This window comes from Cryptococcus depauperatus, chromosome 1 (assembly GCF_001720195.1).
Source record: "Cryptococcus depauperatus CBS 7841 chromosome 1, complete sequence".
NCBI classification, from domain to species: Eukaryota; Fungi; Basidiomycota; class Tremellomycetes; order Tremellales; family Cryptococcaceae; genus Cryptococcus; species Cryptococcus depauperatus.
Window position 1 is genome coordinate 2,508,612 of NC_089468.1, and position 15,671 is coordinate 2,524,282.

The 15,671-nt window shown below is 44.8% G+C and overlaps 7 protein-coding genes across 7 annotated transcripts; 4 read left to right on the forward strand and 3 right to left on the reverse strand.

Moving 5' to 3' along the window:
• Positions 1–100: 100 nt before the first annotated feature.
• L203_100979 (uncharacterized protein) lies at positions 101–1,334 on the reverse strand (the record flags this gene model as incomplete). The annotated part of the gene is made up of 7 exons (XM_066210430.1): positions 101–156; positions 205–383; positions 435–598; positions 653–823; positions 894–1,017; positions 1,071–1,230; positions 1,292–1,334. 7 exons carry the CDS (start codon positions 1,332–1,334, stop codon positions 101–103), a joined length of 897 nt encoding a protein of 298 aa, XP_066066527.1.
• Positions 1,335–1,649: 315 nt separating this feature from the next.
• L203_100980 (uncharacterized protein) lies at positions 1,650–3,503 on the forward strand (the record flags this gene model as incomplete). The annotated part of the gene is made up of 4 exons (XM_066210431.1): positions 1,650–1,876; positions 1,919–2,112; positions 2,158–2,578; positions 2,624–3,503. 4 exons carry the CDS (start codon positions 1,650–1,652, stop codon positions 3,501–3,503), a joined length of 1,722 nt encoding a protein of 573 aa, XP_066066528.1.
• A 202-nt stretch (positions 3,504–3,705) lies between these two features.
• Positions 3,706–4,312, forward strand: L203_100981 (uncharacterized protein; the record flags this gene model as incomplete). The annotated part of the gene is made up of 3 exons (XM_066210432.1): positions 3,706–3,844; positions 3,913–4,057; positions 4,117–4,312. The coding sequence occupies 3 exons, from the start codon at positions 3,706–3,708 to the stop codon at positions 4,310–4,312; spliced, it is 480 nt and encodes a 159-aa protein (XP_066066529.1).
• Positions 4,313–4,497: 185 nt separating this feature from the next.
• L203_100982 (uncharacterized protein) lies at positions 4,498–7,778 on the forward strand (the record flags this gene model as incomplete). The annotated part of the gene is made up of 4 exons (XM_066210433.1): positions 4,498–4,642; positions 4,702–5,845; positions 5,892–7,688; positions 7,736–7,778. The coding sequence occupies 4 exons, from the start codon at positions 4,498–4,500 to the stop codon at positions 7,776–7,778; spliced, it is 3,129 nt and encodes a 1,042-aa protein (XP_066066530.1).
• A 175-nt stretch (positions 7,779–7,953) lies between these two features.
• L203_100983 (uncharacterized protein) lies at positions 7,954–9,423 on the reverse strand (the record flags this gene model as incomplete). The annotated part of the gene is made up of 7 exons (XM_066210434.1): positions 7,954–8,424; positions 8,479–8,608; positions 8,657–8,766; positions 8,822–8,944; positions 8,993–9,129; positions 9,180–9,237; positions 9,286–9,423. 7 exons carry the CDS (start codon positions 9,421–9,423, stop codon positions 7,954–7,956), a joined length of 1,167 nt encoding a protein of 388 aa, XP_066066531.1.
• A 156-nt stretch (positions 9,424–9,579) lies between these two features.
• On the forward strand, positions 9,580–11,257 carry L203_100984 (uncharacterized protein; the record flags this gene model as incomplete). Its single annotated transcript, XM_066210435.1, has 5 exons — positions 9,580–9,842; positions 9,888–10,004; positions 10,058–10,799; positions 10,851–11,066; positions 11,117–11,257. 5 exons carry the CDS (start codon positions 9,580–9,582, stop codon positions 11,255–11,257), a joined length of 1,479 nt encoding a protein of 492 aa, XP_066066532.1.
• Positions 11,258–11,430: 173 nt separating this feature from the next.
• On the reverse strand, positions 11,431–15,380 carry L203_100985 (uncharacterized protein; the record flags this gene model as incomplete). Its single annotated transcript, XM_066210436.1, has 11 exons — positions 11,431–11,599; positions 11,651–11,898; positions 11,944–12,064; positions 12,125–12,270; positions 12,682–12,891; positions 12,958–13,310; positions 13,355–13,766; positions 13,809–13,916; positions 13,965–14,081; positions 14,138–15,091; positions 15,219–15,380. 11 exons carry the CDS (start codon positions 15,378–15,380, stop codon positions 11,431–11,433), a joined length of 3,000 nt encoding a protein of 999 aa, XP_066066533.1.
• Between the last annotated feature and the right edge of the window lie 291 nt (positions 15,381–15,671).

The following is a 15,671-nucleotide window of genomic DNA, read 5'->3' on the forward strand; positions in this document are numbered from 1 at the left end:
CAAGAGCAGGTCTCACCAGAATGCAAAAAGTCTGCGTTGGGTTCGTGTGAAAGTCACGCAAAGATGCAGGATAGACTAGGAAAAATGTGACAAAAGCCTATCAAGCGGCGGCGAGATTAACAGTTTCAAAGTAGGGATGTCCCAGAGCTCGTTTGGCTATTCCAAGATTGGGTTACTGGCTCAAGCATGAAAAAGACAACTTACCAGAGATTCTGTGTGCTGGATCAAACACCAAGGTCTGTGCCACCAAATCCATTCCATCACTGTCAAGTCCTTTGATGACATCGGTGAGATTGATGGCATGCCATTGAGGGAAAGTAGGCTTATAATCAGGTAAAGAACGGACGCCTGGCCAAACATCTTCGTCGGGAGTACCAAGGAGTCTGATGCAACGTTAGCATAGGTAACTTCGGTTGTTGCACAAAGAGACGAACCGGAAGATACGGAAAATCTCATCAATTTCTGAGTCGCCTGGGAAGAGAGGTTGGCGGGTAGCCATTTCCGCCACGATACATCCAACAGACCACATGTCAATAGCGGTGGAGTAATGTCTGGAACCAAGCAACACTTCGGGTGCACGATACCAAAGTGTCACGACCTATATCCCATGAGCTCTTATCTCAAGCCATGATTAAATGTATTGTTTGCTTACCTCATGAGTATACGTCCTTAAGGGAATACCAAATGCTCTTGCGAGACCAAAATCACCAATCTTCAAATCACCAGATTTGTTGATGAGTAGATTTTGGGGTTTTAAGTCGCGATGAAGAATGCGGCGAGCATGGCAAAAGTAAAGGCCCTTGATGAGCTGGTAGGAAAATTTCTATGTAAATTGGATTGTCAAACATGTAAACAAGTGCCACAACCTCTATAGGCCATCGACAGAGACACACCTTGACCATATCGGGACCAAGTCCATCCTTCTCACCAATTGTATCCATATATTTTTTCAAATCCATGTCAAGGAATTCCATAACAAGATAGAGCTTTGCTTCAGAATGAACAATATCGAGTAATCTTGGTGCAGTTATTCAGCGGCATTTCACTAGAGAGTTGAAATTTGAATTCACTTGACAATGTTATCATCGTTACTCAATTCTTTCAGCAGACTAATTTCTCTAATGGAAGTACTTGGTACGCCCTCATCTTCTGCTTCCAATCTAATCTTTTTGAGAGCGACAATTAGACCAGTATTAATGTCTTTGGCCTTATAGACGACACCATAAGTACCTGCGTATTTCTGATCAGCCTCTGGATGTATCAAGTAATGACAGTCAGATCCGCCGCCTACCTTCTCCCACTTTTTCGAGCTTGTGATAATTATCGAGAGACATGTTTGCAGTTACGAATCTCCTATGTGCAGAGGTCCTGATTTCTAGGAGATAAGGGATTGAAAGAGTGGTTGAAAAGCGTAATGGACGCTTTTGTGTTGGGTAGAGATAGTCTTGACGCTTCAACAGACTTTCTTGGGACTGGAAGAGATTCTAATAGTTTGATTCGCGAAAAGAAAAGATGGAAAATCAAGTGTTATTGTGAAAGTGAGCAAGTTTGCAACTTGACGCGTCTTTTCCGTCGCGTAATTTGATTCCGGCCATTATCTTTTTGCGACTTGACTTTTTATCGACAAATTTTACTTTATTTTTTCAAAGATGTCTATAAAATACAATTGTCCGCACACCTTCCCACACAGTCAGCCATTACCTCCATCATATCCATCTTCATCTGCTTCTTTCTTTCCGATCGAGCGTCTTTACTTTTGCGAAGAATGCGACTCGATCAGGTGTGACCAGTGTGTAGGGGTTGAAGTTGCCAGTTATTACTGCCCAAATTGCTTGTTTGATGTACCGAGCGCAAATGTAAGGGCGGATAAGAATAGGTGGGTCGCCTGGAGTAACAAGAAAAACTGACAACGATACAGATGCGCAAGATCATGTTTTTCCTGTCCACAATGTCTATCGAGTTTGTCGATACAAGCTACAGATCCACCAACATTATCGTCCCTGCAAGAAGCCAAACAAGTTCCTGGAGCGCCGTACATGCTTGTGTGTTCAGGCTGTAAATGGTCTAGCAGACAAATTGACTGGGAATTTGAGAAACCTACTGGCATTGCCCGTGCGTTTTTATGTGTTTGCTTATGACCAACCTGATGACCATCAGTACAACTGCAAAAGCAACCGGCTTTATCAGAAGATGCTCAAGACGAATTTGATGCTCTCAAAAATCATTTGGAAGGGTACATTAACATGTCTTCACCACCTACTCCTCACAAAACAAGGGTGCCTTCACGACACATATCCTACTTGACCCAAATGGCTAGTAAAGCCTTACATCGCAATGTTCCTGGCTTGCCAACTCTTTCAAGAAGAAAACTTCCACCTGGAAAAACAGCGGGTCAGGAGAAATTCGGATGGGACGAATTGGATGAATACAAGGCAAAGGGGAGCTGGAGAGAGCTCGGATTAGAGAAGGGACTAGAAGACGTCACAATTATGAATGGGCTTCAGAACGCAGGGTGGAATGGAACATCATGTTTAGAAAGAAGATGGGACAAGAGCTGGCAGAGTGATCGAATGTCTACGTGCGTTTGAGTTTGTACATGGATTTCGACTAAAATTGTGAACAGGAGCGCTCTTCCGCAGCGGATACCACTAAAGACAAAACTCACAAAACGGTGTCCAGAGGCCAATTGCCGCCATCTGCTTATTCAGCCCGACACCAAAGGAACAAGAATGAAGATCAAGATGGTTGCTATGAACTACTTGCCAGTTATTGAGATTGGTCGTCGTCGGCGATTGAATTACGATGAATCGGGAGAAGCCCGCTCGCTTTCCACTTTAGAAGATTTAGAAGGACGCAAGAAGGATCGACAACGAAATCGGCATACATTGACGGGCGGAGTAATGGAAGACGAGGAGCCACTTTCCAATCCACTCTGTCCAGGAGAAACCTATACCTTCCTCCTCGCCTTTACAAACCCATTATACGATCCTATTCAAATCCGCCTCACTCAGCCTCATGCTCCTAAGCGCGCATCAAAATCAAAATGCACCATCAACATTATAACTCCACATTTTACAATCAGTGCACTTAAAGATGCGTGGGCATACGATGATGAAGATGAGGCTGACGATGAAGGGAGCGAAGATGCGATGAGTATAGCTACTGGGACAGGGATGGGTTTCGGCGCTGGCTCAAGTTCTGGGACAGGTACTCTGGGGAAGAAATCGAGGCTGAGCGTTTTAGCAGGTGGGGGATCATTGAGAGATAGACGAAATCGTGAAAATGGCGTAGAGAAGAAAGGCAATGTATCCAAAATTCCCATTGAGGTTGACGTTTCCCAAGATGCAACCGGGCCGGTGGAATTCGATTTGGAGGTGAGGTATACATATCGAGCGGAAGGAGAGGGATCGCCTACGGAGAATGAAGGAGGGATAAAGGAAACAACAATCAAAGAATACAAAACATTTACTTTCTGGGCAAGAGTTTACGTAGGAGAGGTTTGATAGATTGCATACGTATAGACAAATAGGTGTTGACATGAGAGTGGGTTGATGAAAGAGAAGATGTGCCTCCACCTCCACCTGTCTGTCCGCCCAATCCAGCATTTGTTTCTGTTCTCGGGCTTTTTACCATACAATTTCATTCTTCACTTCTCTATTACCAGGTTTGCCTCAAATACAGAATAAAGCACTAGTAGGATTTGCAATGTCTCGTCCATCCATCAACATGATCGTTCCCTCAGCCGAATTCAGAATCTCTCAAAAAGTATCCTTCGAGCCTCGATACTCTCAGCCTTTTACGCCTGAAGAAGCTAGCCATCTCGAGGTCGATGCTCTAGTTGCCGGTCAGCATTATCCATGGATATTTTTAAGAATACTGCACATTACTGACCATCTACAACAACGTTGACAGAGCTACTGCGTCTCATCAACTCCATTACACAACTCTATTCGACTCAAGATCAGCTGAAAGACTTTCTGGGGTCGAAAGATGGTGAACAAGACCCAGAAGGACAGCAAGCGGCCCAAGAAGCAATAAGAGAAAACGATGAGCTTATGTATGTCTTGATCTTGAATTATGTACTCCTTGATAGGTGCCTTGCTAACATTTCAGTAGACCAAGGCAGAGCGAGAGAATAGCCATCATCTCAGTAGCCCTCATCAACAAGGTTGGTGGTGATATGCGTGTAGGTCCTGGGTGTCTAAAAGTTGAAGATGTATTCGCAAGGTATCAGGCATACGCTGTGGATGAGAAGAGGAGAAGATGGTGGGAAGACGATGTCTTTATGGAAGAAGTAGGACTTCATCTATAATATGAAGTTATTCTTTCTTTTTGTATTGTTAATACAATTATAGTTATGGATATAATTATAACTTCAAGTTGTATAGTAATATAATTGATTCCGTTGTGTTGATATCAAGTTACTGGAAATCACAACAAAGTAAACGCAACTCTTTTCCTCTTTTATTCTTGTCTTCTTCTTTTCTCAGGCAATCCATGTCGGCTCGGCAACCAGTTCAAAAACAAGCGGCCACAGGCCCTCAACTGCCACGCTCGCCTGGCGGACAGCTCTTGTCTGGCGCATTTGCTCCTTCCCATAACCTGACTGTTGGCGGGGATATGATGAATAGGTCATCCAGTGGTGAGCAACAACTATGATGGTTACAACATTCATGAATCGCTAAGCAACCTGGGAATCAGCCATATCTTCAATCTCCTCATCATCTGTTCCTCTGCGTCCCTCCTCCCGTCGACGATCTACAGACGCTTCAGGGCTTGACTACTACTGGTCCTCTTTAGCAGGTGCTGGTGCATCCTCTTCATCCTCCTCTCTTGCTCTTTCGGCCTCTCCAGGGCCCGGCTTTGCACTGAGTGTATCTCCTGCAGGAGTGTCAATTGGAGGACATTTGAACAAAATCAAGAGTCATGGCAATTTGGGCGTTGGAAGAAGGGGTAATGAAGATGATACCTATTTTTACCAAACAAGTCGCTTGGGAACTTCTCAACCAGGGAGCGATAAAGGAGATACAGGTGCTTCTGCACAAGCAATGGGAGAAAATCCGACTTCTCGGCGGATATACGTTTCCTCGCCTGGTCCCAGCTGGTCAACATCGAGCAATTTAAAGTCTCCAAATATCATGCATGCCGGCCTGAAAAGCATACCACCAGGAAGATCGGATTCTTTTGGAACCGAGTCATCATCTAGTGATAGCCAATACTCACTTATAGAGCACCAAACCTCAAAAATCATTTCTGAAGAACTTCGTCAGGCCTCAGAGTCTTTCAATAATGAACAGGATGTCAACGTCATGCCGAATGCCATGTCCAGTACAAGCCATGCATCTCCTTACGAAACTCGGGAACAAAATGCAGAGCAATTCCGAACCCCTGTGGCTCCGACACGGCAAGAAAGACCAAATTACAGAAACCCACAGGCTATTGTCTATCAAGAGCCAAGAGGTTTGTCGCCTTCAAAGAGAGCACAGACTATGCCAGTAATAGCAGACTCTGGCAGTAGACACACAGCATCAAGTCGCTCTACCCCTGCTTATCTCTATACACCAAAAAGCGCAACGTCATATTCTCTAGGAAATCAAGATCCTGTCATTAATAATGCGACGCCACGTAGTGCTTTATCATTAGAATCCGACTATCCGGATGATGGGAGCGATTTAGAAGGAAAAAATCAAGAGACAATCAAGGGGAGATATAGGAGAATAATACCTACAGTGGATAGCAGTAAAGATTTAGCAAATATTGTCAATGGCGAGCAAAGGCGGAGCCCCGAGAAAGGCAATAGAGGGAAGAGCCCAGGTGTTCCAGCACGCAGCATGCTGCGATCGCCGTATGTCCTTGCGTCTTGAATGATCAGATCGCTAATTATGAGCCAGACATATAACAACTGTCTTTCCTGTTGACAGCAACAACCAGCCCATCATATCGTCTACGTCTATGTCGCCAATGAGCCAAGCCCATTCCATTCTTCCAACGATAACTCACACCCCAGATTCTCCGTTCTCTTCGCCTCTAGTTCAGGCTCCTGCTAGACCAGATCGATCTCCTTCAAGAGGTACCACACCCAGTGTTTCTTCTTCGGCTTCCATCTCAGAACTTACGGATATGCTTGGCGGAGCCATAGATGAAATTGGCCTATTCGATTCAAAAGAATTACCTTCACCTACTGTGGATGAGCCCCTAAAACGACGGAGACTGAGTATTAGCCTTGAACTGGACCGTGGACTGGAGCCTGCTGCGAAAGTTACGGAGGGAGGGCCCATGACGCTGACTTCGTTGCCTGTTCGGGGGACCAGCCTTACTAGCCCTTCCATGCAGGGATCCACAGTCAAAGAGGACGAAGCACCTGGTGCTGGAGTAGCATCGTCTTTACCGCCAATAGTAAGGAAGGCGTCCAGTACATCATCAAACAGTCCAGTCAATACTCTTCAACAACCACTGAGTCCCACTTTGGTGCACTCTCCCACTGTTTATTCATTCTACACTCAGCCGAAGCCAGCTGCTATGAATTTTGACCAGATCAAGTCTTTGAAATCTCCGGCAGAAAGGGCTTTGGCATACGCAAAGGCTATCAATGAGCTCGCGAGAACTGAAAGCGGATTGAGACAGTGGTGCACGCTCTCATCTTCCGAAGCGCATCGGCCAATCAACCAATATTCTAGTAAAATGTCTATTACGGTTACTCCGGGTCGCAATAATGGAAACCATAATCCTCTACAACTGTCTCCCTTTGATACCCCGTCTTATCCTCGCAACGTGTCTGCTGGTTCAGAATTTCCTTTGCGAGCGGATTCTTATGCCGCCCGAGAGATATCACAGCGTGTCATGGAGCCTGATGATCAGCCGACTGCCTTTCCGGCTAACTTGCCGTACCCCCAGTTACAAGCCCACGCCCAGGCTCAAACTACTGTAAACAGCGCCAATACCAGCAGCGGAAGCCTCAAGCCTTCTCAATCTATGCAATCTGTGTCAAGCTTTACATCTTCCAAGAGAGGTTTCTTCTCTGTCATGCGTAAGACTGGAAATAGCAAGAAAGAATCCATATCTCTTGGTCCTCCTAGTAATAATTTGTATACGGGAGGAAGTGTGGGCAAGAAAGATGTAAGAGGATTACCCATTTCTGCGCCACGACAGCAAACTACAGCTGCAGGAATAACAGGACTAGGGATATCAACTGGTTCACTGAGTCCACAAAAAGAACATGCACACGAGTTGGGCGCCAGCTCGCCAATACACAACCCCCGAGTTCAAGCCAGTCTATCCACCCCCATGGGTCCTCGTAAGCCTCGTGGTGGGTCGTTCACTCCTCCTCCATCGGGATCTGGGTCACGTACGTTGGCAGGGTCAATAGAAAAGGGACAAGCGCATCGTCAGAGGGCTAGTTTGGACACCGGCCTAACAAGGGTGAATCCATCGCATCGAACAAGGGCGAGTTTAGACTGTGGAGGCGCAAGTGGAATGGATGTGGAGACGAGGGTTGGGTTTAGGACTGGTACCAATGATGAGACAAGGGATACTTCAATTGGGTCAAAGGGAAGCGTGCCGCCGCCATTAAGTACTGAAGAGACTGAGGGGAATGTGAGATATATGGCGGATGTGCTACCACATGTAGAGAAAGGTATTTTGAAAGCTTATCTGCAGCGATGTGGCGGGGATCAAATGAGGGCGCTAGGGTTAGTCATTGTACTTATGACCAAAGCTCGCTGACCATTCTATACAGTGCGTATTTAGAAGACGAAAAGAATGGCGACGTCAAGTCGTGACGAGAGGCGGTTACATGAATGGATGATCGGGGTGATATATATATATATATATATAAGCTGCTTGTGAGGATTCTGTTGAACAAGAGCTTGCTGTATTTGTTCGGAGATGCAACATTGAACATACATACTGCGCTCTCTTGTATGCATTCAAAGTGATAGTATATTGCTGGGAAATTCATGACGAAAACTGAGCGACAAGGTACTGGCTGACAGACGTAGGACTCAATGGTGCCCCGAGATCAGTAATGATAAAGTCAATCAAATCGGGAGTAGTAACATCCACCATGGGATTTGAACTCTCCATTTCTTTAGTCATTTCTGTTCTGACATAACTCTTACCGTCCGCTACATTTCCGCTCAGGAAATTAGATGGTGTAGCCGGTGGTTGAGGACTCCGGGAAAGTGGAGCTTGGCTACCAGCTCGTGAAAGGGGCACGGTAGGGGGGAAAGATGTAGATGAAGAGATGGTAGAAGGAAATTCTAATGGCGTAGCTGAGCGGTCGGAAGAAGTTGGTATGGGAAGGTCGGTTTGGGAAAGAGGGTAATGTCGAAGGAATTTGTATGATTCTGCAAGCGCATAGAAAGGCTTCTGCATGGCCTTGGCGACTAAAGCGACCTGATATGTTCCCACAGATGAAACCAAGCCCTGTGATTGTTCCATGAGCGGCCAGGTAATCAAACAAAAAGAATTCAGACATACGCCGCTTTCAACAACAGCTTCTGAGCCAACAAGAACCATGTCAACACGCTCCATCACGTAGGCTACAGCACTGTCTAATACAACTGTACACGGGATCCCATTGACAGTGAGGATTTGATGAGTCTTCATACTATGTTGAAAATTAGTCTTCATGTTCGCAATATGAATGATGACCAACCCTAAACATCCTGGACGAGCCTCAGTAACGTATACTCTTATTCTCTTGTGTTGTTTATGGGCCCGCAGAATAGTCTGCATGACTGTTCTAGAGTAGCTGTGGGTAAGAATCTGTTACAAGAAAATCAATATCTCATTTGTACAAGGCAAAATCATGTAAACATACAACACAATCGTCACGAAGAAAGTCAACAGCCAACTCTGCAATCTTCTCCCTGCATTGTGGGGCCGTTATGGCGCAAAACGACCTGCCTTGCGAGATCAAAGACTTTTTGTAGGATGGAAAATCCTGCGTATCGCTCAGTCACCAGCCAGCCTTGAGTACGAAAAGACATACCTCGCCAACACCAGGGAACAAGGCAAAGAACCTCTCCCAGAGCTGACAGCCAGCACGGACGCCAAGGCTGGTCTGAGTGTTGATAAGAGTCTGACGACCTACTGTGAGCTCCGAAGCAAGACCAGTCACTGTGGAAGCTTGACAGAACTATCAGTTTCGATTTAAGTTGTTAAAATACGAAAAGTACCTGTTGATGCTTCCATGAGCTCAACAAGAGCGAGGATGGCAGCAATAGGATGTGGAAACTACAGATAATTTTTACGGTTAACTGTTTGTAGATTAAGATGACTCACTTTTGCATCTTCTATGGCTCGACGGTATGCAGCAACGACATCAAAGCCCGTTGAAGTACTTGATGATGATGATGATAGATGAATGGCACGAGGGTTTCCTCTGGGCAATGATGAGATAGAGCTCGCTACAGCTGTCATATTTCCCAAGGAAAAAGAGCTGGAAATATATATATGCAAGAAGAAAGAAGAAAAGAAAAAGAATTAAAGATGAGAAAATGAAACGATTGAGGAAACATCAAAAGTGGAGGTTACTCAAGCACTTTTGAACAAACTCTTTTCACTTTTAAACTTATCATGTTTACAATCACATCAACAGTTTCATCAAGATCAATCAATCAAATTCGAAATCACGCAGCCCACCAAAAGAGTTTTCTTGCTGCAATTACTTACACAAGGATAGTTTCCAAGAGATTAATCTCAACGACTCAACAGTTCAAGCAATCAGAGAGACTTTTAGGAAATGTCGATAAAGAAAAGAAACCACGAAATGGACTCAAAGTCTCTTGGGTATTCTCTGCATTGGCCGGTATAGGAGCCTTGGTGACCATCTATGGGCTGTATGTGGCTTTAGAGCGTTAAGAACAAGTAGTAACCGCTCATAGGCTGGAATACTACTCCACTCTTACAACATGGCCCAAAACTATCCGAAAGCCTCTACGAGCAGCGCTGAAGTGTAAAATGAGAGGTGATTACCAAAAGGCTGAAGCTTTCTTTAGAGAGTAGGTTTCGTGTTTGATTCACTTTGAGCTGTAATCTAATATTCCGCTTGCAGAGCTCTAGAGATGGCTTTGGAGCTTGGCCCTCAAAATCTGGAGCCGAATCCTCTTCTTAAGATTTCTGGCATCTTTGCAGAACTTGCTGCAACCCTCGAGCTTCGTCGCCAGCGAGTGTCAGCTTTTGTTGAGCTTCGCACAGCACTTGAAATGTTTGGTTTGGAACCTTTGGGTCGCTCGCCATCATCCACAACTCAGCCAGATACACGTTTGAACAGCGGATCTGCTGGGCAATGGGCTGGAGAAACCTATCGATTGACAGAACAGGACCATATCCGGGCAATTGGTCTTTATCAAAAACTTGGACAGTTGGCGTTGGAGATCGCCATCTCGCCCACTGCTCCCACCTATGCTTCAACGTTGGGCGGAGATCATAACCTGCAGGTTTTTGGAAATTGGGATGATGCTGCTGAGCATTATCTTTCCAATGCAGTCACTGCAATCCTCAAACTCGGTCTTTCTTCGCCGTCAAAGTCTGCTACACCTGACCTGCCAGTAATCCTTGGGCGAGACATTTCTTTGCCTGATGCACCTGTTACAGAAGGCGTAGAAGATGCTGGACAAGGAGGGCAGGTTGACAAACGTGGTCTGAGCATAACCATGGAAAGTCTCTCAGAAGTATATGCACGAAAAGGGCAGCATGCTCTGGCTGGTCAATTATTACTTCAAGCAGTTTCTCTCTTACTACCGCCGCAAAGTAAAGAGCCAATTCCTATGCGAGACCGTTGCCAGGCTGCTATGGTGAATCATCCTGTCTATTGATACATGCCACAGCTGACTATCTTTGAGCAGCTTATGACAACAATCTCCTCCCACGCTCTTCATCCTCCCTCAGCCAAGTCTCTCAAAGTCGCTGAATCATGGTCACTCCGTTCCCTTCAGCTCTCACAACAGGCATTAAAAGAATTTGAGAATGAAGAGTCCACAGACACAGCGCTGGAAGCTGCTGCAGCTGTTTGTCAGAGAGCCAAGGCCGTAGGACTACATAACTTAGGCATGCTTGCTGAAGTGGGCGCCAGCTTTCGTGATAGTAAAGGAAGTGACTAACGATATATTAGATGAACAAGGACTACCCTGCAGCACGCGATTTCTTCAGCAAAGCACTGACTACTTCGCGCCAGACCGGCTTTGCAGAGGGAAAACGAGAAGCGCTTACAGCAATGCGGAGAGTGCAAAGTAACCTTGATAACGGCACTTAGGTCCTTGTGGACTAGGGATTTGAATGAAGCTCGAATTATAAAAGTGCATGCATGATGTCGCCAGATAGAAGACAAGCAAACTCGAATTTTCCAAAGTGGAAATATAAAAGCTTGCGTTCGACAGATGTTTAGAGAAATATAATCAACAAATTGGAGTTTCATTCTACCACAGCTTAGGCACGTTCCAAAAATCCAACCTCAAAAGCGCCCATTGTTCTCCGTGCAGGGGGATAAACGGCATTACTTTCACTCAGCAAAGCATGTAACCTGTGACACACATCTCGAGAATACGATAGATGCTCAACTTGGCCTCCGGGACCGAAGCCAGGCAACGCCTCCATACTAATACCCAACATCTTAGTTCAAGCCAGTTTGCAACGAATCGAAACTCACTCTACACCATCATTCGCGATTTTGTACATTACTTTGATCGCCTTAATCACCTTTTCTTTTGGCTCTTCTCTATTTTTTGATCTATTTGTCGAAACTGAACTGGATACTGAAGAATGTTTTGACTTTATACTCTTTTTCTCAGAAAAAATAGATGTCTGGGCGAAAGTTGCTCGAAGGGGTGAAGAGAGAGGAAACGATACAGATGGTTTGTGAAAAGAGATTGAGAGTGATGAGTTGAAAAGCCATAACTAACATAATCATTAGTCGGAACCATCCGAATAGGTGGAACTTACATAAATTCTATGATGGCCAGTTTCTTCATCTGAGATGATAAAGCGATAGCTAGCATGCGCTTGCGCCAATTCTAGTATGTCGGAAACGATAAACACAGAAAGTGGATACCTCGTCACATGTCTGAATCCGCGATCAGCCACTCCTCACAAGTATTTTGTTTTCCAATAGGTTAGGACTCACTCTACGATGTCTTGTTCGTCATTATCTGAAAGACCCACAGCATACTTAAAAAACCGCAACGTGCCTGCTCCTGGTTTCCCATCCCGAGTCCGTTGTCTACCTACTAATGTGCCACATGCACAAGTGATAATGTCCCAAGATCCGTCCTATAATACCTTCCATCAGTTTTTGCGATCAAAGCAAATGTCAAATACAAGAGTGCACAGAAAAAGACAAATAGTGTATTCTCGTGTGTAGCCCTTGCCCAATCAATTCTCGTGGGTCAAAGGTTTGATCATCTCGAGAACAGAGACATCTTTTTTGGACTTTTGTATCAACCAAAAGAGCTTCCTATCCTTGTGGAGGAAGGTGCTCTTGCCATCTATTCTCCCATCTTCTTGCTGTCAAAAAGTAAAGAAAGAGAAACTATCAAGAGCTTCGCTTTCTTTATAGCTGAGAGGAAAAAGGGAAGAGTAGACAACCACCCATTGAAGAAGGGCGAGGGTCTTCTTATCAGTCCGTACTGACGATTCCATACCCATAACATTGTGAAAAGCTACTCGAAAGAGACCACTTACCTTCGGCGTACCCTCTCTTCTCAAATTTTCCCATTTTCCTCTTTCACTCTCTGTCAAAAGCCAACTGCCGCCTACCAAAACGACTCCATCTTGAGGCCAAAACCCTTGCTCTACCAGATTTGCTAACCTACTTGTGAATTGAGGATCATCGTGACACATCCATACGTCAATCATCTCAGCCCAATGCGACGAAGGTAAATTTTTATAAGCCTGTGCAAGGTTTGATGATGTTGGTGAAGGAAGTGATGCAAGTTCTCGCTCACAATTGGTACATACAATTTTGGAAGGCGCCAGGGTACGAAGTTCTGATGCTGAAAGGGCTTGTGTGGTTACGAGTTGAATAGCACGAGAGGATGTGGGAAAAGCAGACAGTTTGGCCTCAAAATGTGAAACTTGGTGTACCATTAACGTAGATTGATCAGAATACACAGGGATAGGCATGGAGATGGAGAGAGAGATAGAGGGTTCCCGTTTTGAGGTAATTATAGCATTGTCGACCAAGCCGGAATCGGATTCAGGCGTCTTCACCATGAAATCAAGGTCAGGTGAAATATCGGCGCCGTGGAGCATGATTTGCACGCTCCTCAATTGCTCTTGATGCTCCGCAATATATGACATTGTGGTCACATCTACACCTTATGATTCAGTCTTTGTAGATTTGAAAGGCTCTTACCAGAAGAGAATGGACTTTTAAAGCCAGAGTGTACACTCCTCCTTTGGACCATTTCAGCAATTTTCAGAGAAACTTTGTTCTTTTTGCCCTCTGAGTTTGACCTTTTCCTCATGAAAGCTTTTGAGCCCTTTCCTTCTGTACGCAAAGGCGGTCTGGTTTGCAAAAAATCAGTCACACTAACGACCTCATGCAGATCTCCTTCTTCTCCCCCTCCAATTGTGTCTGTTTTTTTGCGGCTAGGAGGCATAGAATCTTGGCCATGCAGACGGCCGGAGGAAGAGTAATCCACAAGTTGTTCCATGAAAGCTGTCGCCTTGTCGGACAGTCTATCCTCAATTGTTGACGGGAAATCCTGAGAGGCAAGACGGGTCATGCGAATGTGGGCAACGATAGTGCTGATCAGGGCTTGTTGCTACGTCACGTTTAGATGGCTTTGATTATATGGATGGCTTACCTTTGCCTGACGAGAAGCGGCTAGATCTTCGGGTGGGGCGTCAGCATCTTGATTGTTCATTCGCCCTCCGGCGGTCTGGTCCATCAAGCTCTTTAAGAACTGATCTCTCTAAGAAAACATCAGTCACAACCTTTGCATCATAGAGAACGAGTTCACATCTTGACTATCCCTGGCCATAGCAAGATCAGCGTCGACATTGCCCATCTTTGAATCTTGCCCAATAAGCCGGCTTGCTTCAGATTGTTCTATCACTCGACGTATAAACTTTTCCTTCTAGATGTAACAAAGAGATTAGTATCAATTCGTTTCCGCTTCCAGAAAAGATTCACTGATCGATTTTCCAGATCCTCAAGATCAACCCTTTGATCATGCATTATACCATTTTTACTCTTTTGCAGCATTTGGTAAATGCAATTCAGCTCTTGAAGCTTGATTTGTTCAAGTTTTCCCTCTTCCCCTTCTACTTGGTACTCGTCTTTCTGTATAGATCCCGACAGGTGCCTAGAAGTCGATAAATCCTCACGCTGTACCCTTGATCTGAGCTCGACTCGCTGGTTCTGAAGCTGAGGAGCAACAGAGTAAAGACGTTCAATGGCCGCAGTGACGACTTCGAGCTCGTTGAACATCTTCTCTTGTTGAGCTGTAGGTTGCCGCTCTATAGCATCATGGGAATATTGCGGCTTTTTCTCAGACATAACAGGTTGATCTTTTTCTTCAGTTGAAGAATACGCATTCGTTGTAGAATCATGCTCTGAATACCGAGGAGGGGATGTCATATTGTCGTGTATTTCGTAACTTGGTGGTAAAGACTCTTTTGTTTTCTGGGCTTTGGGCTCTCTTCGCTTGGCGAATTCCATTACAGTACGACTTAATGATTCTATTCTTGCCCAAACCATGCCTTGCCTGACCCCTGTGACAATGACATCAGGATTTGCAGAAGTGGGAGAAAGTGGAGCGTTTTTGAGACAAGCCAATTGGAGCATCTCAAGCTGTGCTGTCAATGTTTTCAGGGACTCTACGTGAACTGGTTGTTCTTCTCTTGCAATAGACGAGTCGACTTGTTCAATTACTGGATCAGATATGGGAGAAACGAAGCCTTCAAGTTCATAAGTGACTTCCAATAGCTCCATTAAAGCTCCTGCGAGCTCATTATCTTGATCGCTTGTAAAACACTGAGCTTGTTCACTAGAAGACGCGCAAGGAGTGCTCTTTGAAGACGGTAAGAGAGTAGAGAGGGCTTGAATACAAGACTTTTGAACAGCACTTATTGACCTAGCAACATTCTTAAAAAAGTCAGCATTCCTCATGGTGCCGCTACTTCTGGTAATATGCGTCCGACCAATAGTGATGAGGTTAAATATAACCTGAGCATATATCTAAGAAGCCGAAGAAATCAATTAAAGCGCGTACCTTTTGTTCTTCTTTTGAAGAATTGGAAGCCACATGCAAGAAACAAGTAGGGAACGGTTCAGGTGGCGGAGGAAGTTCGTTGCTTAAAGAACTATCCTCCTCTGAAATTCTGTTGTTATAGTCTGCTGGCAGTGAACTTGAGGCTTCTCGGACGGCTTCCATGTCGGCGAGAGTGTGGTACAAGAAGCAGATTGTGATGTTGAGATTCCCGTCTTACTTGAGGTTACTGGACTTTATAAACACTCTTCCTCTAAACGTTGAGTTGATTGTGAATATATAATGTAATTATAAATGATGAAAGAATAATATTGCTGTTAGTGGCTACAAATCAGAACGCCGTGGTTCCGATAAGGTAGGTGCCCCCCATAAATAAAAATATATTATAAAATAAATACATCCTTTTTCTGCAAATATACTTATATTACTACCATCAACTTTTCTGTGTTCTTACAT